Here is a 23,322-nt window from a genome sequence, read left to right as displayed (position 1 = left end):
TGTACCAGCCTTCAAAAATAATTTTATAGAAAAACCAGTTATGAACCGCTTGGTTTACAAGTGGCTAGCAAACATTAAAGCCCTCCAACTTCTGAAGCCCCAAGTACATACTCCCCCTCTGGGAGCCTCTGATTTCCCAGGTCAACCCACCAGGTTATATGCTTTGCAAGTGGTCCCACGGCGGGCAGCCAAACAGCGAGCCTGGAAGGAGACAAGAATTCACACCTCGGGCTCCAGACCCCAGGGTTTAACTCTTCTGCTGCTGCAGTTCCAGACAGGATGCAGGGGGGTTAGCATTTACACACCGCCTTCACATGAAAAAACATTCAGGCCACCACACCTCGCTATTTCCAACCATGTGGCAAGCAAGCAGTTTCTGATCAGCATAAGAAAGACAAAATGTTTTCTGAGCCTGTCAGGTTTTAGGTATCACCAATATGTCCCGTCCCCTGTAGTCTCCATCTCCTAGGTGGGAAAAACTATTCCCAAGAATAATAACTAGTACAAAAGAAAAGGAATAAAGAGAAAAATTTCCATTAAAAAAGAAATGGATTCTGGGAAACTCATTCATTCAATGCGAGATGTAGATTACAATTCAGTTGCCAAAAGATTACCTACTCAAAATTCACCATTTCACATTATGCATAATGATATATTCACAAAGTTGTTCTGTTACTCATTATTCCTGAATTGCTTATCTACATTGTTTCCAAAAGTGACATTATACTATCTTGCAGTCAACTCTGACCAATTATTTAGCACATTTAAGAAAGCAGAACCTGTTCCAAATCAAGCACTAAACCAGGAGGATATCACTTGCTGCAAAAACAGAACTATTTCCAAATGTCATTCAAGCTGAATATAGTCCTCTTCATTAATCCTCTGACATTTGTCAAATAGGAGTTTCTAACTAAAACAAACTCTTAAAACCTGTATCAAGTGACTTTAAACTAAATGGAATTTTAAGTAGAGATAGGAAACTATCACCAACTCTTGACAAGCCTTGAGGTATTTCAAAGTAAAAATATTAAAAACCTCATTAAGTCTGAATTCTGGAATGCTTTCTATCTTCCCTGAAATTATAGAGCATCTCCTGTTTACAGGTGCTGCCCTGATCTTGTAAAATGTATGTAGTCTTTGAAACCAAAACACGGGTGATTTGGGGATGTGCATGCCAAGAATACATCCCTATACTACGGAAGGGATTTCTGCAACTGCCTTGAAGTAGAAAGACTGGAGTTACAAGACCCTCATCAAGACGCACCATCAAGTCCGGGACGTAAGAAAAAGAAGCGCAGCCTAACAGGAGACCCCACTCAAACAAGGTGAACGTCTCCATTCCCACCCTTTGGTGATGGCCAGCTGACCGGCCCCCTGCAGCGCCTGGGAAGTCCGTCTGTTTACTGGGATGGAGCAGCCTCACCGAGGACACTGCACACCAAACCGCGCTCACACACCCAAACAAGCCATAGCTCTAAATATAGGTCTCCCCTCATCCACTGTAACAGCTTATACAAAAAAGGCTTTAAATAAAGACAGGCAACACTACCAGTACATTCGCTGAACATCTATGTATAAAGCTTTCCTGCTGCTTACCACAGTTATTGATTAAATGATTGTTTCCTGGAATAGGCTTTTTATGTAAATAAATTAATATATTCTTAAATTATATCACAGATGTCCATAAAATCCTAATTATACAAAACTCATACCATTTTAATTACACACTGATCACGTAATTATGTACTGTGTTCAAGCACTGAGTATTCTGGAGCAATATTAGGTTTCCCATTTTGTTTTACTTAAGTAAGACACCAAGGATCTGACTACCATCACATTCACAAATGGTGACCAGATTTTGTACAGGCTAGGAAAAAAAAAAATCTATAAAACTATTCTGCAAAGCTATAAAAAATTAATAGCCAGTATCAATAGACTTTATTAAGGCTAGAACCTCCAAGGGAAAACATTCCTATAAAAATAATCTCTACCATCTATCCCTATAAGAACATGTTCCACAACTGGCATGAATTCACGAAATCGAAATAGCACGAGAAAATAGCCCTTGAATAATCCAGCTGAACCCAACTCTTCCCTTGATCTGTTAGGATAAAGCAAATTTCCACTGAGATTTCACCTCACCTGCAGTACCCAGAGATGCCAGAAATATGGCACCTGAACACTTTCATCCTTGTTACCACAAATTAATACACTTCTAGACTTACTGAAACTAGCTTAAATCTTGCTGAGAGTGCAAAGTTTTTTGAAATAGGGAGAAATGCACCTTCCTTTAATCTCAAGGTCCATCACTTCCAAGCTAGAACAATTAAATCATGACATCTTTTAAGCAACTTGATATCAAGAAATGCTGTAAATCCATATTTTGATTAAATTAAAGGACAAATATGGGTGTACAGAGCCTTGCCAACTCATAAAGAGGACCAGCTGTGAAACATGGCCTCATTTTCTTCTTCAGTAATTTGACTTCCCTGCTACCCACAAAAGAGTGCAAGCCAGATCCCAAATATGAGACTCAATACTTCAGTTTAATTTTGGACATCACTCTCTTTTCTTCCCAAAGATACATGACCTTAATTCCAACCCACAGTTGTATTAACTACAGCAGTCTTATTTCACCTCTATCAATTTATTTTTATTGTAATCATGTCACTTCACATTTCCTTTTACTCTTTTGAAAGGTTTACATTCTTTTCAATTGTTCAAAGGTTATGTATAAAATATTTTCAACCTTAACTAGATTAATTCTTTCAGAATTTCCATGCTATCTGATTTTGTGTCAGATGCACCAACAGGTGTTCATCTGCCTACGTAAAAGTATCAACACCACCACGAAGCACAGGCAAGAAGGGAAAACCTATGTAGATTCTTGCAAATGCCAATATAACACAGGTGAAAGGTGAGAAACTTTTAAAAATTAAGGCATAGATTTTTCTAGTCACATTTTCCACCAGTTCCTAGTATGACTTGCATAATAGCCATGGAAATGAACCACTGCCTGGCTAACCTGAAGGTGTTAAGCTGAGTAGATCAATGATCGCAGTAACTTGCCAAGATGAACCTCTGCTCTAAGCAAGCAGGAATGGCTATCACTGGTACTGTAACCAAGTAAACAGAACTACAACAAAGAAAGACCGGATAAAACAGGATCAAGAGCTGCACAGGTGAAAGCAACAAGGACAAAAATAAAAAGTTATTATAGTAGATCTCAGCTCTTACACCGAGCCATGTATCTGTGAATCATCAACCATTCAGTATTTAGAAAACAGATGGCTGGAAGGTCCCCATATGTGAAAAGCATTATTATCAAGGAGAGCCCAAAGTAACAGCGGAATATAACCTGACACTAAGATTTTTATTTGAACTGTTCTTAAACAGAGAATTATTCACTGACCCATACCAAAAGCCCAAAGATTGAAGGATTCTCAGAGAAAAAAAGTACTAAAAAGGCTTTTGAAAATTGTCAATAACCATTACATCTCCTCTCCAAAAAGAACAGTTCTCAACTGACTTCAAAAATAATCTAATTTTGATACTTAATTGTTACTTAACAGTCTGTTAATCAGCCCCAGTGCTAAACAGCATTTAATTGCATTTAATCACCCTTGTTGTAAAGGAACATTACCCACTACCAGCCTTTAAATAACAGAAATTAATTTAAAACTATATTGATGACAGTGACATTCAAATGGTAGGAGACTGCTCTTCAGTCACTGCAAGTGCTGCCAAAATGAGCACCTAATTAAGAATTTTCACCAAGTGCTGCCCAACATGGAGGGAAAGCAGCAGGCATGCGGGGCAAGCACCTCTCCAGTGCGCAGGGAGTACAGATACATGCAACATCCCTCGCCTTTGCTGACAACCTGATTTCCACTCAACAGATGTAATATATGTTACTCTCCATTAGAGGGACAGATGCCTAAAATAGTTCAACTTCACATTTTCTGGTTACTCCTACCAGAGCTGGCCAGCAAGAGCCATCTCCCTCTGAAATACCAGTCTAGATCCAGGGGCTATTGCATTACCACCTGATGAGTAACTGAAATTTGACCAGCTACATCCACACTGCAGCATGTGAACTTCAAAACCAGACCCTCTGATGCCTGTGCTGGCTCAAGTTTTAAGTAAGTACCACTGAGCTCCGATTTCATAACTGCACGCACACAAAGATCTCTAGCTCCCGTTAGCTTTTGTCTTCAAGAGCTTCACTAGGTGAAGCTTCCTCTTAGTGAAGAAGCTGAAGGTTTCCACTGGGGCTGCTGATGGCCATGCATGTTCCATAGGAGCAGAAAGCAGAGGAAGAGCTAATCCTGAAGTAAAAATACATCAGCCACACTCTCAAATGCTTTAATACAAACTGAGCTTGTCTGGACATTTTTTTTTTTTGGTTTACAAACTCTTGTACACCATATTTAATCCTGCTAAGAACAGGCTTGCTTTTACTCACTATCCTTTGGAGAGCCTGTGTTTGGAGACAGACTTCAGCCAGCTTGCTTCTGTGAGAAACTAATGTGGGTTTACAGCGAATAGAACAGTACACAGTACATTAGCACAGGACCACTGTTCTAGGCAGAGCTTTTTAAGTACCCCGCTCTGGGCTGTTCTACTTTTAAACTGTTTTTCTTGACACCAGACATGCCTGTGAAGGGTTCCTTTGCTGCACAGTGCAAGTTGCAAATGTACTCAGAAGCTAGCACAAGGTACAACCAGGAATTTGCATGCACACACAGGTAGGTTTGCATTCACCTTCCCTACACAGGGCCTTAAACTACACAAGAACTAGCAAAATCTATACCAACGAGCAACATCAACCCAAATGCTAACTGGCTAGAAGTAAATAATGACTACAAGGCTGTTCCCTTCTGTTAGTCGTTATTAACTTCAACTACAAAGCTGTTAAGTTTATAAATGGTTATACCAACAACAAACTCTTAGAAATTCCTAGTTGATACCTCTCCTTACCTCCACTGAAAAGGATGGCTGTAGCATGGACTAGACGGATTGCTCTGGGCTTGTGAGTTCAGGTAAAATACTAGAGGAGAAGTAACAAGTGCACAGTCAGCACTAAATGGGAATTTAAGATGCTGCAGACCTGGAGCAGATGTAGGAGAGAACATGTGCTGATGAACATCATTTCCTCGGCAGTGGGAGAACAAAGGAGAGGAGATTCTGACAAGGTACCACAGTAGGGGAAAAAAAAAAAATCAGGGTCAATATCACAACCTCTGTGTCAATGAATAAAAAAAAAAGATAATTCCAAAATACAAGTTATATCTTCTTAATAAATGCAATAAACTAAGTGGTCAAAAGTCATCCTTTCAATTATCATCCAAACCAAAATGTATTTTCCAGTCAATTTAATATCTATTCAATGTTATTTTTCCACCATGAAAATCTCTTCCAATCTGGAAATATCCAAATCCTTTCTTGTAATGATTCCCAGGCTTCCTGGAATATGCACCACTGTCAGTCTTTAATGTAAAAGTTTTAATTGAGAAAAAAATAACAAATTGATAATGGCACCAGTAACAGACATGGACCATTTACATCACAGCCTTCTCAATCTGGGAGCCATGGTTCCATGCCACAGCTGTGGCAACAACAGAAACACCCAACTGTGAAAACACGAGTTACATAAACCATTAACTAGAAAACAACATTTAGCTCTGACAATATTTTAGAACGATAACTAATTAAGCCTGAAAGCAGCACTGCAAAATAGCTTTATTCTCATTTTAGCAATGGGGAAACTGAGGCACAAAGAGTTAAGTGACTCGTCCATAGCACATCCATTGTAGCATCAGGATTACAGCTGAGGACACTGATTTCCAGCTCAGTGCTCAGTTTTGTAAACTATATTGCTTTTGCGGGGTTAGCAGCCAACACGCATTGGAATACACACAGAAAATTTCTCAAAGTAGTTGCTTTCCAAAAAGCTGCAGACTTCTACATAAACATAAAAAAAAAAAAAAGATTCTAACACCTACTTTATTGAACTATACACGATGACACGTCCTTCACTAGAAATAAAGTAAAAGTTAACTTACAAATATTGGTATCATAAAGTGTGCTTATGCATTAGAATACAAACTAGCGCCACCGTATTCCTACAACACTAACTTTCATTTTGATTGAGGGATGAAAAAAGTCTCTATTTACCATATTTAAACATAAAGGTCACCAAAAGGGAAATCTGGGGCTTGCTTCAGTTTTGTTTAGTATTCAGACTATTCACACCGGAAGTCCTGAAGACAAGCATGTTTGGCATCGTTCCTTGCTTTAAATTTCCTAATGAATCCAAACACTTATCAGTAAGTAACCTTTACATATTGGAAATCCTCCCTACTAGCATTCTCTGCTTAAATATCTGATAAGCTTTATAGTCTGCAGACAGAAAAGGCTAAGCCTGCCTCTTACCATGCTCCTCCATTCACTATGTGAATAGATGTGTTTAAGCTGCTCTACTTATAAACATAGTATTAAATATACAATTTCCTTAATTTTATGTAATAGTAATAAATATAATTATGAACGACATAAATAACATTTTCATTAATAGATTTCAAAGCATTTATAAAGGACACAAACATTACAAAGGGATTGCTTGTTTGAATTTCATTTGTAGAAATAAATGTGGCAATGTAAATAAAGATTTTTTTTTTTGCCTCAAATCTAAAAGTTTTCAATAGCATTCTTAATTTAAAAAGATAATAAGGGTGGCAAAGGTTTCTGTTGATTTGAGCCCCGTGATAGCTTTCTGGCAGGTTATTCAAAGTACTTTTTAAATGTGAAGAGTGATCAAACTAGAAAGAGTTACAAACATTCAGTTTTACAGCCTTAATGAATACTTGGTACAAAACTTAACCGCAATGTATTCCATTTAAAAATATTTAAATATTGCTCTTTTTTGGCTATGCTTCATGGTAAATGCTCCACAAAAGTAAAATGTTAAAGCTTCCAAATGAAATTTCATGTACAGCCAAATAATCATGACAGATAAAGTTCTAACAAATAAAAGTAATATCTATTGGCCACAGAAAATTCTGGCTTGTTTTTCGTCATCATTTCAATTTGAAATGTTTAAGAGCAATTTATATTTTTCACAGCAGTCCTTACTGGATCCGCAGGGACGGGGCTCCAAGCCTCTGTTTCCTCCGTTTCATCATTGTGCTGATAGACTACGATTCTTCCCAGCATAAGAGGCTTAGAGCCGAGAAGGAGAGCCCACCGTTATCACTCCAACGCAGAGCACAGAACAATCAGCGCAATTCCAAGCTCCTCATATACCCCCAGTGTCAGAGAGACCTCAGGAGTTCAGTAATGGTCCAGATTAATCACACGGATCATGTCAAAAACCTAATTATTTAAAAAAAAAAAAAAAATCTTCCACGAGTCTATTCATAGCATCCAGAAAAAGGAAATGAAGCCCACCAGTACGAGACAAAGGTGCAGAGAAGTCCAAGACACAACCTAGCCATCTGACCTGTCACACAGCCAGCGGTACAGTCCTGACACCGGCTGAGCCCGCAGCAAATCGGCCACAAACTTCTCCCAGGCTACAAGGAGCAGGAACAGTCACTCTCACCAAATCAAAAGGAAAGCCTCAAGCCAACGGGAGCAATGGCACACTTGAAAGGATTCTGGCAGAAATCTCACATAGCAGCTTGAAAACTCACACTGCGATAGGAATAGAGTCACCGCTCCCACCCAAAGCCCTTGCAGAGTCATCAGCGGTGCCGAGCAGCTGTTCTCCACCGGCGGGGGCACACGCCAACCATCCCTTGTTCAGAAATCAATCCTCTTAAGAACACGCACAACTTTAATCTTAAAACATCTTCCTGCAACTCCCAAGCTGTGTTTCAGCTACAAACTTGATGGATTCTAGCACTGAAAACAGATCAAGAGCAATCTCAGCAGCCTGGGGAGCCAAATGCTGGGCGGGGGGGGGGGGGGGGGGGAGCAGGTATCGAGCAGGGGGAGTGTATGTAGTGCGGGGCACAGTCTGAACATCTTCATTAGCAAATGGCTGCATTTCTGTATGCAAATGGCAATTTCAACCAGCTCAAAATTAATTTCATGCTATTAACAAAACTGCCCCAAAATGAGGGCCAATACTTTTTAAGTGTGTATTTGTAAGAAAGTAGTTTTCCCAAAAAAAAATCCAAATACATATCTCTGATAGACTTTAAAAGTGTTAAAGACTGTATTTAGGCAGGTAAAGACTGATCTTCCCAAGTACTCAGCAGCCAAGTCAAATTTCAGATTACAACTCCTACCTTCAGAGGCTCCCGTGACTCAAATCACAGCAGAAGTGCCCCACACTACAAGATCACCATCTCTCTACCATGTCCCATCAGGAGAACAAACTGCCAGCCTCAGAAGTAAGGGCCAGGGTGCTAAGGGTGGCTGTTCCTTAAACGACCAGAGCCCCTGCCCCCCCACGTCGTGCTTTCAGGGTGAGAAAGCACAGCACGCAACAAAAGGTACAAAATCGGTATTTATGTATAATTTTATTATACCTATTAAATGAGAACCTGGATTAAGTAGTGGAAACTTGATAATAAAAAACGCAGGAAAGACTTTTCTCACTTTTAAATCCTTGATGAAAACCTCCATAAATTCTTTGTCTCTGAGATTACAATATATGTATAACACTAAAATTCCCCTTATTCACTATAATACTACTTTTATAGAAACAATGCTTTCAAATTATTTTTAAAGCCAAATACATGAATAGCAACACTCCTACAGAGCCCTGCAGGAATAATTCAGCACGTTCCACCTCCAGAGCCAGCCCCACATATCAGCTTAAGAGCACTGGGTTATTTTTGATCTACTGCTTGTGAGCTGCTTCTACGCAGCTCAAAGAAGGATGGAGTGGTTAGAAAATACCACCTCTTTCTCTATAAAAAGTATCACACGCAGAAAGCATTGAATGGAGGCATTATTTCTTACTGTATTTCCCGATCCAAGACAGAATAAGAGTTCAAAAGTAGCAAAACTCCCTACTCCTTTTCAGAACCATGGTTTTTTTTTACTCTATTTCCAGCACTTTGGCTTCTCCACGCTTGAGGCACCACACTTATTCCTGGCAGGGAAACGGCATCGATCGATCCCCAGCAGAAACGCTTACCCGCCAAGATGAAGAGAAACAGAATGATATACTCCATTTCTCTGCAGATACAGAGGAAATTCCCACAGCACCCGAGCATGGCAAGGTAAAGACATAAACCAGCACTAAAGGCGAGGTGTTTTTTTCCCTGCCATCAAACTTGTTGTTTCCAAGGTCGAAGCATTGAAAAGAATACAAGTAGAAACCGATATAAACTGGTATACAGCATATTCTTCCCAAAGAAATTCCTTGGGGTGTTTGTATGTTATTTTACCGTCAGGAAGCGGAGGGTAAATTTAACAAATTATCATGAAGACTTGTTTAATGAAACACCCTATCAAATGTCTAGGGCTGTAGAAACTAAGAAGCTTTGGAGATGTAGAAGTAGAACAGGCAGGCGGAGAAGGAGGGAGAGAAAAAGAGAAACCAATCTCCACAGTGGACATAAATTGCTTTAAAAAGAGATCAGAAGGAATAGACCACCATAAAAGCCTTGCACATATCTTTAGCAAACACTATTATGTTGCTTACCACATTTCATAAAGATAGACATAAAAACTTGACATAAATACTATTTCTTATCAGTACCTATCACCATCAAAACAGCAGACTACAATATTTGATTTATTTAAATGTGTATTTTTACTGGATACTCTGAATTACCATTATTTTTCATGTTTCTTATGCCTCCGTGTTCTTTTTCTGTTCATACACAGACTTTAAAACTGTATTTGATAGAGATGATTGATAGCAGGAAAGAATTAACAAAAGTAACTTGCATGTGAAATTAAAAACTGGTTTTTCAAATTTAGTTTGCTGAAAACAAATACTCTTCAACTTCAGATATAATGCAGGAAATCAGTATTCTCTTTTTAGAAAATTTTACATTTTTTAGATAGTACAAAAATTACAGCAACCCAAGTTAGTAACCCTGCCTAAAAAACCACAAGGATTTCCAATATAAACCCACATTTTTATAAAAAATCTGAACGGGTCAATGAAGTTCATGTTATAAACAAATGGGGTACTGAACAACAAAAAAAAAAATAGCTCAAATACAGCCCCAACTCGATTTAGTGACTGCTGATTTGCCAAGGAGGCAATCAGAAGAAATAGCGAGCTCCACGATGAATGTTGCGCATCCTGCAGCCACAACGCAAATCTGCAGTTCACAGCCTGGTCTTTTGGATGCCAAGTTTCTGTTACACACATGAACACACACAAGTGCTTCATCACAAGCCTGGTCTTGCCATGCAGTCCGCACCTTTGTCAAGTCTGGAACATCTCTAGTGCACTTCACACACAGGTGCACATCAAAAACCATTTGAAAGCTGAAGCCAACAATACAAAAAACAATCTCTGTACATGCTGTAGCACCAAAAGAACAGAAGAGGGTAGTGGCTGAAAATAATTAAACCACTTCCACTAATAGCATGGAGATCAAAGTTTGGGTCTCTCACTTCACATTCGCTACTTGAAATTAAAGAAAATATTAATGAATAGTAATTATTTTTTGTGAAGAAAGCATGGAAAAACATAACCCATACATTTATATGCATAATTTATTAAAGGAAAACTTTGAACCCTGATTATTGAACCACACCAGAGACAGAACATAACTACTTGTTTCTGTACTCATACTTGTATTATTCATCTCTTAGCAGCCTACAACTGAGTGTAATTTCCTTTAGTGTATTAAACATAACCCCTCTACAGAAACACGCACACTTTAAGCACATTAACAACAAAATGGTATCTAAATAATCAGGCATTCCTCTTCATGTCACCCTGCACACAATTCCCCCATCTGTTTTACATGCCTGCTCACTCTGTACTGATTATTTCAAGATCAGACTGCAAGATCTCCGAGGGCAAAGCCATCGTTTACAGTGTGCTTGTGCTTCCTTCTGCTAATATGGAAGCAGAGTCACTAATCAACAGACTTCACAGGCTCCATCCTGCCACTCATTCTCCTCAGCTTCTACCCAAGACCTTCTTTAGGTGATAAAATCCCTCATGCTCTCCTGCCAGAAATAATACTGAGACATCCAGCTCCACTCCTTTTCATTAATACAAACAAGCATAGCAACTGTTGCTGTCCATGCCTACAATCAGTTCCTGCGGAAAAATAGAGACTACTAATGCTGACCCAGGCAAATACAAAGCAATGAGAGTCAGATAAAAGAAAAAGTTAGAAGCATTATCAAGAAGAGCTCTCCCGTCTCCGTTCAGCAATGACAAATATCCTAGCTAATCCACAGACTAAAACTCTCTTAACCCGATCAACCACACAGCAATCACCTAGCAAGCAGCAACAATCAAGTCTTCCGTTCCACTTCTGGCTGGCTGGCAAATAATTACTTCCTCCCCAAATACAATCTTTTTACAGTAGTAAATGCACCCCAGCCTCCAGACCAGCACACAGAAAAATGCTGGGTGGCTCTGTACTGTATACTGTGTAATACAATTGCTACTGAACTGCTACAAAGGCTGGAGTTTGTGCAGAAAATGGATGCACCTCTTGAGGGTTTCTGGCTCCAAGCCAGATATTTCATCCTTCTGTCAATTCCTGCTTCTGCTCCTGTCGGTGAACAAAAGTCAATGAATGACAGTCAATGAATCAGGACCTAGGTACATCCATAACTATCCTTACTCATTAGCTACAGCACAACAACGGCTTTTCAGAATAAATTTTATTTCCAGAATTTATTTTTGCTTATGGCGTTCACTGTTAAGTCGATTCAAGCAGAGGAAAAGCCTCAAGAACTGAGAACTATCTACAGTGTATATTTAAGTGCATGTGGTTAGGCTACCCTTTTTGACAGAATGAACAGATTTATCCATATTACATGTATATTTTTAACATACATATATATGCACACACACATAATTGTTCCCTTTCTTGATATAAATTTCTGTAATTCCTGCTTCAAAGACTAAGAGTGGATTTTGTTAAAATTAAGTAAGCACTCTGATACTGGGATATGCAAATCATACATCAGCTCCACAAGACCCTTCTCAGTGAGCCTATACACTTAACAGTACGGCATCAACACAAATATACATGAGCCACAATGCACTCCTGACTTCTTAAACAGTTACACCTTTCAAACAGAAAGAAATTATTTGGCAGAATTGACTACAGAATCTGTAATTCCAGAAACTGCAATCGAATAATCAACATGATAACACAGGCAACTAACTGAAGACACTTCAATTCTTGATAGATTTTCAGTGTCACTAATAGCTACAACCTTGTGCTTAAAATTTATGGCCTGGATCTTCTTGACACAGCTTGCTAAAGCTCTTCACATCATGATGGCTTAAAAGGCACTCAGTTGTGGAAAACTTAAGCGAAGTAATGAAAACTGAAGGTGTTAAGTCAATATAGAAATAAAACAATTTGCTTTAGTTACTACTAAATAAAACACTACACAATTGAAGCACTTCATTTGTATCTCAGACATCTCAAAAGTAAATGTGCGAGTAGTTTTATGTCATACCCACCTCCATGCTTGAACGAGGGAAGGGAATATCTCTGGCATCCTCAATTCCAATTCCAAAAGTTTTGTACAAAAGTATCTTAAGTTACATTAAACAAAAAACTTACTGGTAACTCACTACCCCACCATTTGCTCAAAGAACCATCACAATCTTCAAATCATGAGCACCACCTTTCTTAAAAATGTATCAAATATAGTTAAGCTAACCTCTAAGGCATACTGGTTTTAAAAAAAAAAATAAAATCAGCCAGTGTTTCATGTTCTTTAAATAACTCCCTGACTGGTTTACCATTGTCATATGAACTAAACAAAAAGGTCTGGTCATGCCCCATTTTTAAAAAAAGGCCTTTTGATCTGTTGCATTGTTCAACCCTGAATCACTGGCGCTACACAGCATTTTCCAAACACTGTTTCTTATACAAAGGGGATAGCTTACATTGAAAGACTGAAAATCATTTCTCATTAGAGCCAGAAACCTGAGGAAGAAAGGTTATATGCTTTTGTGAGCCTCATGTCTGCAGTCTACAAGCTTTGGGAAACAATTTTAAATCAAAACGCGATAGCAGGCAGTACAAAAGCTTTCTCTTTTATATAATGCAATCAATAATGTAATTTCTCCACCATAAATCTGCAGGCATAGCAGAAGCTAAACTGTCCTATCACTGAAACACAATTTAGTTCAATAGAATTCCTTAAACATTATAATGTATTTTTAAAAAGTTGTTCTTTGTTTAAACCACATTTTTAAAAGCCTACTTTTCCTGACATTTGCTACTTGGTCAAAATATCTCTATTACACTGACTGCTCCACAACCACCTGGACCTGCGCGGCCCAGGGGCTGTGTGCTCAGAGTTCTGTCAACAGACTGTTTGAAAAGCAGCGGATCAAAGTTGTCCATAGCACACAAACGATCAGTGACTTCTATGGAGTCACTTCAGTGATGTCAGTGCAAGTAACACTCAATACCACAGCTACTTCCATACCAGGATCAGCTCAAGCTGATAATTAGAAGTAAGCTTACACTACCACTACTTTTCCTACTACACTTAAGAAAATGAATAGAGGCTTCAGTCTCAGAGAAATACAAGCTAGCCGTTTCCAAGTGCACGACAGTTTCTTGAAACTGCTAACAGCAAACAGAGTATATGCCCTTTTAAATTATTTCCACAACTGAAGAGCTATACAAGCTCAAAACAAACCAAGTGACGAACAAAGAATAATTATACTTACAAGCTTCCTCTTCTGGGGAGGCTGAGCTCCTTCTGGAAAAAAAAAAAAATGAAAAGCTTGAGTGAATTTTACTTGTTATTATTTATTTATTAATAAATGACTGAGGCAAAATTAATAAGAATCTGGCCATTTCAGACGCTCAGTGTGTAACTGCTGCAGTGCACGGAAGAGGTGAGTCTGCAGGGATGCATGGAGCAGCAGCGTGGGGTACCAAAGTTACTCACCTTGCCTGCATGACATTGCCTTAGCAGGCACTAAAATACAAGCGCTCAACAGAGCAAATGTAACTGAAGTTCAGGTGTAAACACAGATAAGGCAGTTATTAATTCCATCCTACATACCCCACCAGCAGCCCATCCAAACCACTTCCAGAAGTGTGGTACACAACATGCCTAGCACCTGCTGCATGGATGTCCCCACATTCTCACGAAAAGGAAAAATTCATGCGACAGAACGCATCTTGCTTTGCTGGTTTTTTTGTAAAACGTACACATCACTTGTGTTACATGTTATCACAAAAAATCCAAGGCCAATGAAATGCAGCTCCCACTTACGAGCGGTACTTTGCACCCAAGCAGCAGAAGCAAAGGAAGCCCTGGAATTCTGAGGGGGTGATTTAAGTAAACAGGCCGCGAGCATCCCCGGGGCAGCGGCGGTCACAGCCCCGGGAGCCAGCCAGCCGCCGCTTCGCTTATCAGCGCCCGGCCCCGCACACCGCCGCTGCCCCCTCCCGCGGTGGCCGGGCCCTGCGCTGCCGCAGGCCACCGCTGGGGGGAGCCGGCTCCCGGCGCCGGGAGCGGGGCGCGGAGGGGGGAGGAGCCCTGCCAGGGGCGGGGCGGGGAGGGGCGGGGCCGAAGCCAGGCGCCTTCCCCTCTGCCCGCCACAACGCCCCGGGCAGCAGCAGTGCATCGGTTCCTGCCTTTCGGAACGCTGATCTACCTGCTGTTCCCCACTACGGAAAAAAAAAAAATAAAATCAGCCTTTTCACTGAATGCTGAAAAAAGTCAATAGGAAAACAACCCAAATCCGTCAAAAGGGGTAACCTCCTTTCCACATGTGTGTAACTAGTGGCTTTCATGATAAACAGTGTTACTGACAAACATGGCTCCTGTGTTAAGGTACACATAGACACAACTTGGCAAAGTTTTTTAAAAATAACAAAAAGTTACAGCTACTAGAACTAAAAAAAAAATAAAAAAATCATTAACTCTTAAACGTGCTGTTATTATTTTCAAGTACGAGTACTCTACAATTGCAAATTTCATTACAGCTTTTAACAGTGCTGAGCAAATTTCATGTGTGAATTATCACAAGGCTGACAGCTTACAGCATCAAGAAATAAATTCCTGTCATCAGACAAACTTGTCAAGATCTAATCAAAACATTTCAAGTATGTAAGATAATAAATCATTAGCATCTATAACAGGTTGTGTGGTTTATATTCTAAAAAGGTACTTCTTCCAGTCACGTTTGTTAGAAAGAATTGGTTCCCAACCTTGAAGTCTATGTAGTAACAACTGCTTTTTGCCACTGCAAATGGATAAATAGGTAAGATATTGTTATTAGATATTATGTATTATACTGCTGGTGTATATAGCGTATTACATATGTATGCATATATCTCTCTCTTACATCATATGAACAGATGTATTTAATTTATCCTCTTTAAAGAATACCAGGTGTAACAAAAGTGCTTAGCAGAGAGCACTTTTTCTACTCAAACGACACATTTCCATTTATTCCAACACATGCAGACCCAGAAATTTTCAGAATGAATGTATAAAGCCCCAGAATTTCATGGTACTGGCTGAAAAAGGAAAACACTGACCTTTAAATCTCTTCATCTACCTTCTAATTTTTGAGCTTTTAGGGTTCATTTTTACAAGCTTTGCTCTAGTCGTTAGAGCTGAAAAGTCACTTAAAGGGAGAACACATCCTTGCAGCAGCACAGCTCTGGTAATGGTGACTTACAGGCGTACACCATGGGAATCATGGTCCATTAACAAATGGACAAACCTCTTCTTTTCCTTTACTGTACACTTGGTTTACTCACACAAAATCGCCTTTAATACTTCCTATAATGTAGCTAATTCAGGATTAAATACATGCAAGATTAAAGGAAGGACTGACTTGGGCTTTGCTCCTGAAACCATCCCTTGAAATCTGTGATCAACTGACTTTGGAAAAAAGTACTGGCAGATGACATCTCAATGCAATTGAAATATTATTCAATCCATGTAGCAATTGCTTTCATTCTGCACCTCCACCTTGACAAACACAGTGCAGCTGTGGAATCAATAGGAGTAGTTCAAATCTAATACCTCTGTGGTCTTGACAACAAAGAGCACAATCAAAGCAATCAATTTTTATACCTGTTGTTCCACTACACCTCATTGCGTGTTAGTCTTAAAATCCCCTTCAAAAACTCTACCAGCTGCACATCAAGCCATGCCCCAACTCCCACAGCACTTTTCCTGTCCTCTGGAGAAAAGAGAAGCCTTTTCGTTCCTTTCTGCTTCTCCAAAGCAGGGCTGGTAAGAACACTTCTTACAGCTCTCCAAACCAGACCATGAATGGTGGGGCCAATGCAAAAGCATCACAGCTGGAAGTTACACAACTGTGAGCAGCATAATTATGAGCTTTGCTTCTCCTGAATCACCACTGTGTCAGTGTCTAAAAAAGTTACATCCCAGGGAAGAAAAGGGAAGAAGATGCCTGGACATGGAAGCAAGGAGAGAGCACATGAGCACATTTCAGGTCACCTATCTGAGGATGTCCACTGTCAGGAGGAACATCGAGGATCTCCAGGGGATGGAACAGACAATGAAATGCCTACCAGAGATAGGCATGTGCTCGCAGGGTGGAGACTCAGCTGGGTCTTGGGATGGCTTAAAACACTTTAATGTGTGCAATGGGACCCAACTGAGAGTTTACTTCTAAAAAAGATAGAGTTGTTTCAAACATATGAAGTAGCATGACAAAACCACTGATTAAATAATTATGCAAAGCATAAAAGCCCAACGGTACCCTATAAAGGTGAAACTCTACTCAGAATCAGTTTTATAGTACAGACTAAACGTTTTAGATAGTAAACAATGAGGGAGGTGGTGTGATTTGACTGGTTGCCATCCACCCCACAAAGGAGTTTGGCATTACATGTCCATGTATCCTGAAAAAATAAAATCACATTTTAAGAAGATAACTAATAAAAGAGTGCTGAGCTGTGACTACTTGGTCTGAAACGCTATTTATAGGGTGCAGCTGTAATCCTTTCAGTAAATACACTAGTATATCCTAAAGGACATTTTTCATTTAAGATCACCCTTCTGATGAAAATGACACATGGACATGCACGATTTCAAACTGCCTCTTCTGACAGCACATCTGCCTCCCTGAGCTCTTGTGCTGCTAGTACCTATATATTTTACCATTATTACTTCAGCCAGCCTCCACATCACCTGCTCTCTAGGTCAACAATATAACCCTTAAAATAGAGGCTTATATTTATACTTGATTTATACAAAGTGATAAGTAGCATAAGAATATTTTAAAAGATTGTTGCACATTATTCACACAGAACTTTCAGAAGTGGAAACAAATAACTGCTTTCACAGATGTTAAAAAAATAAGTGTATTAAATCTTGCAGTACCCAAATGACAGGAACAGACTGTTCTGAAAGTTAATTTTTTGTATCAGTTCCATATTTCAAGGCATAATTTTTAAACGTGTAACAAAAGCAGCAGCAGATTTTCAGACAACCAGTTAAAAATGAACCTTGTGAAAGAAATTCAGCATCGTGGAATTTCTAAAAAGCTGGTTCAAATACCCTCCTTCAAAAGAGTTCCCTATATTTGTTTCCTTTTATCCTAAGTTCATCATCTCAGATCATGCAGATATAAAATTAGTTGGACACAGTAACATGCTACAGTTCAGGTTTCACAATAGGACTCAATCCTCACTGGACCCATCATTTTTGAGGCAGCTCGGAAGCTAGAACAGAAAATATACTGGCCATTTTAAGCATCACTTTTCTGTTTAAATAATATATTGTTTAGTGCATAGATACTGAAAATTTATTCTATTGTGATCTTTTGTATACAGAAACTGCATCTGAAAACAGGAATGTTTCAGGCAGCAGAGGGTGCTGGCTTTTTGCATACGTATATGCACACAATAGGAAATGGAAATAAAATCTGGAAATCTATTTGTTCACTGACCTACAATACAACCCATATCCTTTAAACAGATACGTTACGTTATAAAAGTGTGAAGAAAACAGGAGCCTATCACTCAAAATTGTCACTTTCTCTCAGTCTTGTAATTTGTCCTTGAATATGTTGCTGCGCATATGGCACAGACCCACAGGCAAAGTTGGATGCTAGTCTGCACTGATGGCAGCTTAAATGTAGTCCTTTCAAATCAAAGTGAGAAGCATCGCAACACTCAGGATATTCCATATTTTTGCCAAGAGTGGACAGCATGAGTCCTCAGATTGCCTTTGACCTTGGCCTTCTTGCAAGGTAGCTCACTATCATACCAGTTGGGACAACAGACAAATATTTTTACAGCTGTAACAGTAAATACCTTTCAGTTAATAAGTTAATATTTCACAGATGATGAAATTCCACTGACAGTCATTGACCTGGTACCGTGCACTCATGTTTTAATATTTTTCCTTTGCTGACTATGTTTGCTTTAGGGTATACTACCAACCAGCAGGGGATTAATTAAATCTCTTTCTATACATAACCATTTGCATTACAGAAATGATATAATGAGGGTTGAAATCTCCAGTTCTGATGGAAAATACAACCTGGCCATGCAAGGACAAACCGTAATCCATCCATCAGATTAACAGAAAGAAATTTTGCATGGTGATTAAAAAAAAAACCACCCTGCACTAAGCTTCTCCTATCAGAATCTGTCAAGAAAAATAATTTCCTTCTTTTCACCTTATCATTGTAAATGGTTATTAGAAACACTACTTCTCAATTTCTCTCTCTAGAAATGATTACATCTGAACTTGTTTCCCAAATTTATCAGCAAAGAATTTTAAACAGCAACACTAAAGCTGTATCTGTATTGAATGTCGGCTTAACCTATGGAACATGCTGCGTATTTTCTATAATTTACTGACTTTTTAGAAACTAAATTCAGGATCCTACTGTTAGATCATCTGCATAGCTACAGAGATACTTAAAATACTGCAAATGAATACCCAAGCTCTTGCCAAATCATTCAAAATATTGAGAGGACACAGAGTTTAATTCCCAGACCTTTCCCCACACTGTACAGAACTTATGCGTGCAATCACACAAATCCTGAATTGTCATGGATAGCTTAGTCCCAGCGCATCTTCCTGTATTCCCAGTACCAGCCAAACTGTCTGGAACTGCCCTTCCCTTCATAGTGACAGGGTGCCAGAGCCTCTGGGTCAACGGGCATGGGGCTAGAATAGTTAACTGATTAGCTGTTAACCTAAATGTACTACAAGTTCAAAGCAAATTATTTGGGTTAGTTCTCTACCTGTCTGTAAAAAATGCCATTTGCAAAGCACATTAACATAAAAAACCAAACAGTGACAAAAACCTCAGCTGTTGAACTAACAGGCAACCCTATTTCTCTAAATAATCAGTTTATATCAAGCTTCAAACTCACAGGTCATGAATCAGCCAATGATGCATTTAAAGTTTTTATCGTCTTCCAGCCTTTCTCTTCTCTTCAGCTTAGAAATCCCTTACTAGTCAGCAAAAAAAAAAAAAAAAAAAAAAAAAAGCCTTTGGATTTATTTCAAATTATAGTTACTGCAGAAGAAAATAAAGCTAAAAGCCCTTTAAACGTTAAGCAAAATTCTCAAATGCAACAAATTATTTTCCCTCCCCCACCAGCTCTCCTGCCTGGGTAACACAAAGTTCTTCTTTTGTAAGCAAAGCTAAGGATCCAGGTCATATCTGTGCATTAATCTGTCGAGAATATATGCCACCAAAAGTTGCCCTCTAACCTTTCATATCACTTAACCTCAGGGTTTTCCATAAGATTAAGTGTATTGGTTACTTGACCTAAAATAATTTCAGAATACATCTCAAAACAGACAAGAATTCCCACTTTCCTCAGAATATTTTCAGTGCCCACTCCCATATATATATATTTTTTCATATGTATGTATGTATATGTAAGCTGAAATGTCTGCTTCATATTTTGTACATTGCATCATGTTTTCAAGCCCAAAATACAACATTACACAGTACACCACGAGCCAGACTGAATCTACTCATGGTAACAAACACGACTAAAGCCACACATCACGGCTTGGATTGGCAGATGACAATAAAAACGATGCATGCAAACCACATTCCCAAGTGGGTAAATGGAGAGTTGCCCAACCCCAGGAATAAACCAGCTGCCACAGCTGAGCTACAGATGATGCAAGGAGTAGGCGTCTGCAGGCAAGGGCAGGGTGGTACCAGCACATCCCTCGCTAGCCAGAACAATGAATGACTTGCAGTTCTCCAAGATTCATTTCCTCCACAGGATTCATTCCTATCTCTGTTATTTGGAACCAAGAGCACGGGGTCACTCTAATTTCATGCTATCAGTCAAGCAGCAGTCTCTTTCTTTTCACAGTAAAGAAAATAGCTAGTTTCATATTTGATCCTAAGCTTTTCAGCTGGGGTTAAATAGCGAAAGGTTTCTGAATATTAAAGACAACCTCTGAGAACCCCGGTCACATCAAGAATAGCAGGTACAGTAACTCAGCTGTTCAATCCTTAAGACATCAGCAAACTAATTTATTGTTTTCATCAAGGCTAAAAACAACTGTGGCAGCAGGCCTCTTCAAATACACTTGCCAAACTTATTTTTAATTTATATGTAGCACATAAAAGATTACATTTGGAGGATGTAATTTCATTTGCAGGAAAAAGTAAATTTAAAGATTACAGCTTGAATTTTGCAACCCAGACTCCTATATTTGGCACAGAAGAACAGAAAAAACAGCAGAGCAGAAGAAAAAAAGGTGAAATTGCTCTCATAACAGACAATCCATAAATTGCAACAGCAGTAGCTTCAAAAGACCATTATGATAACTTATTCCCTGAAATAAACACTAACAGCTACCCAAAATGTGCATGTGAATCAACAACATAAAAAGCAAGACGCATGGTAGTCCTCCGTAAATAAAAGGCAGGTTATATTTTAAAATCTGAGAAATAACACCCTTAATAAATGCTCTAAATCTTCCTTATATGTATTATATTTTTGCACAGATTAGCCTAAGGGGGAAGGAATATTGAGAGGAGTAAAGCGCACAGCTTAGCTCATTAATCTTTCTCATTACTTAATTCTAGTTTTACAAGGCCATGAAGCAGATTACTGATCCACCCTATATGTGAAGGAGCCTGCCCAGCATTGAACATTCATCCAAAATAATGGAAGCAACTGTTCCAAATTCTCTTTAATTTTGCCAGACTGCACCAGTTTCAGAAATTTAAGTCAAAAGGTCACGTTCCACAAAATTTTGGAAAATGCAGAAAAGAATGGCATCTCAGAGACATACAGGACTGCAGCTGTAACGCTATTGTTAGGAACTGCTCTTAAAATTACTCTGTCTTGACTTGCACCAAAAATTCCTTCAAGACTGGGCATGCAACGACCACAAGGAAACAATCACAGCTGCTAAAAATGCCAAGAGCATTACAAATAAACAAATCCAGTTTTATTCTTTCCCTTGTTGGCTCGTACTAATATTAATCCATGATTAAGTCAGTTGTCATTTCTACTATACACACCCCTACTCCTTAAAAGGTTGTTTCTAAAAGAACTGACAGCTGACATCAAGTCTACCTGACCACCAACTTTATTTATAAAATTCTTTAAACATCCCTTATTGAGTTTAAAACCGAACGATCAAGCCCAGCATAATTTTGGTGACTATGGCAACCCTGCTAGTTTATCCTACATGAAAGTTATACAAAACAATGTGTGCCTCGTGAAAACTGCTGGGCTGGCTCACCAGCAGTGCACCAGTCCATTCAGTACACAGTTAATACATACTGTGAACAAAGATGAAAGGTCACCAACAAACTTTTATTGAAATACACTGGTTAAGAGACAATCTCCAACACTGTAGTTGAACCAAGAGAAAGAGACATTGGTCAGCTCAACATTATCATCATCATCAGGTATCTCACAAAAGTCCAAAGGGATCTGTTTATTCTGTCAGGTTGGTTACTCACTGACTCCCCACTTTTAAAGTATTAGGGAAGCAGATAGGCAGAAATTAAGTTTTGGTGGTTGTTATTGAGAGGCACTCCACGTGTCACCAATTGCTTTGTCAATGTTAGACTAAGACTTTCAACACACCAACAGAATTTTATCTTTATAATTGCGTATTTGTTAACTAATTTAGACAAAAAGAAAATCTGTGTCAGACCACTCTCCCAAGACAGATGGATGGCTTGGCAAACCCTGAAAAAAGACCAAGTTTCCTAATAGTAAAGCTCTAGGAGAAAGTCCTAGGGAAGAGAAACTGTTTAGTTCCTCAAAGAGCCTCAACAATGGAGGTGTCTCCCATCCTCCCGTAAAGCTGCAGCAAGTCCATTCCACATAGATCATGTGAAAACACTCTCAGAAATTGAAAGCATAAGCAATCAATTTTAAAGATATTTAGTAATTAGTCCTAAAAGGAATTCCAAGCATATAAAGCTCCCTTGCCTTCATCTAGTTCATGACTGATAGCATCTGTAACCTCACGAGGCATCCATTAAGTTCAGTAGTTAATTACATCTGCTCTGACCAGACATTATTTACAGAACAAGCAGATGTAATTTTTCATTGCTTAGCTAGTCTACATGAGGCACTTCAGCTTACCCCTCTCAAATCATTGCTTCTCAACAGAAGCAGGGAAGGAGGGACAAGCAAAGGGTGCTCTGATCATTTTTTGCAAAGGAATAGTTAAAGGCCATCAACTCAAAGAAAGCCACGTGCTGAGAACCATGTGAAAATTCAGAATAAGCAGATGCCAGCCAGTATTTACATCTTTGTAAGCAGACAACAGAATTTTAACTTCCCTTTTTGACGCCAAACGTGAATGGTCTCTGATACTGCTTATGTCTGCTGGGCTCCAAACTGCAGCCAAACTGAAACATAAAACCTTGACAGAAGTGATGAAAGAAAGAGCTCTGTTGCTTCATTCCCAGATAATAAATATTTTTTACAGCAAAAGAAAATAGCCAGAGAAGTTTTACATTTGTATTATGTGTCTAGGAAGACTGTCATCCCCTGGAAATATAAGGTGGTTACAGGCTTGGTGTGACTCATTTCAGACTTGTAACACAAAGTATTTCTACAACTACCTTTTTATAATAAGTTCTGGAAAACAACATTTTCAGTGAAAAACAAACATTAAATTGAAACATGCTCTCCTATTATCTCTTTCACACGTATTTTCAAACGAATA

At 39.0% G+C, this 23,322-nt stretch overlaps 1 protein-coding gene across 14 annotated transcripts in view; it reads right to left on the bottom strand.

Annotated features, from left to right (window-relative positions):
- Window positions 1-23,322, bottom strand: part of MAST2 (microtubule associated serine/threonine kinase 2) — a 194,347-nt gene that overhangs the window by 97,544 nt on the left and 73,481 nt on the right. For 8 of the 14 annotated variants that reach the window (XM_055724648.1, XM_055724655.1, XM_055724649.1 and 5 more), the window contains 2 exons: window positions 13,865-13,896; window positions 4,981-5,187 (listed from right to left, as the gene is read on the bottom strand). In XM_055724648.1, coding sequence (XP_055580623.1) covers window positions 4,981-5,187; window positions 13,865-13,896 — 239 coding nt within the window. Of the gene's footprint in view, window positions 1-4,980; window positions 5,188-7,134; window positions 7,316-13,864; window positions 13,897-23,322 lie in introns of those variants that run through there. The other 6 variants (XM_055724651.1, XM_055724656.1, XM_055724657.1 and 3 more) reach the window with 2 other exon arrangements.

The sequence above is a fragment of the Falco cherrug genome, chromosome 12 (genome assembly GCF_023634085.1).
Source record: "Falco cherrug isolate bFalChe1 chromosome 12, bFalChe1.pri, whole genome shotgun sequence".
NCBI classification, from domain to species: domain Eukaryota; kingdom Metazoa; phylum Chordata; class Aves; order Falconiformes; family Falconidae; genus Falco; species Falco cherrug.
The sequence above is the reverse complement of the archived record's forward strand: the minus strand, read 5'-3'. Positions and strand labels throughout refer to the sequence as shown.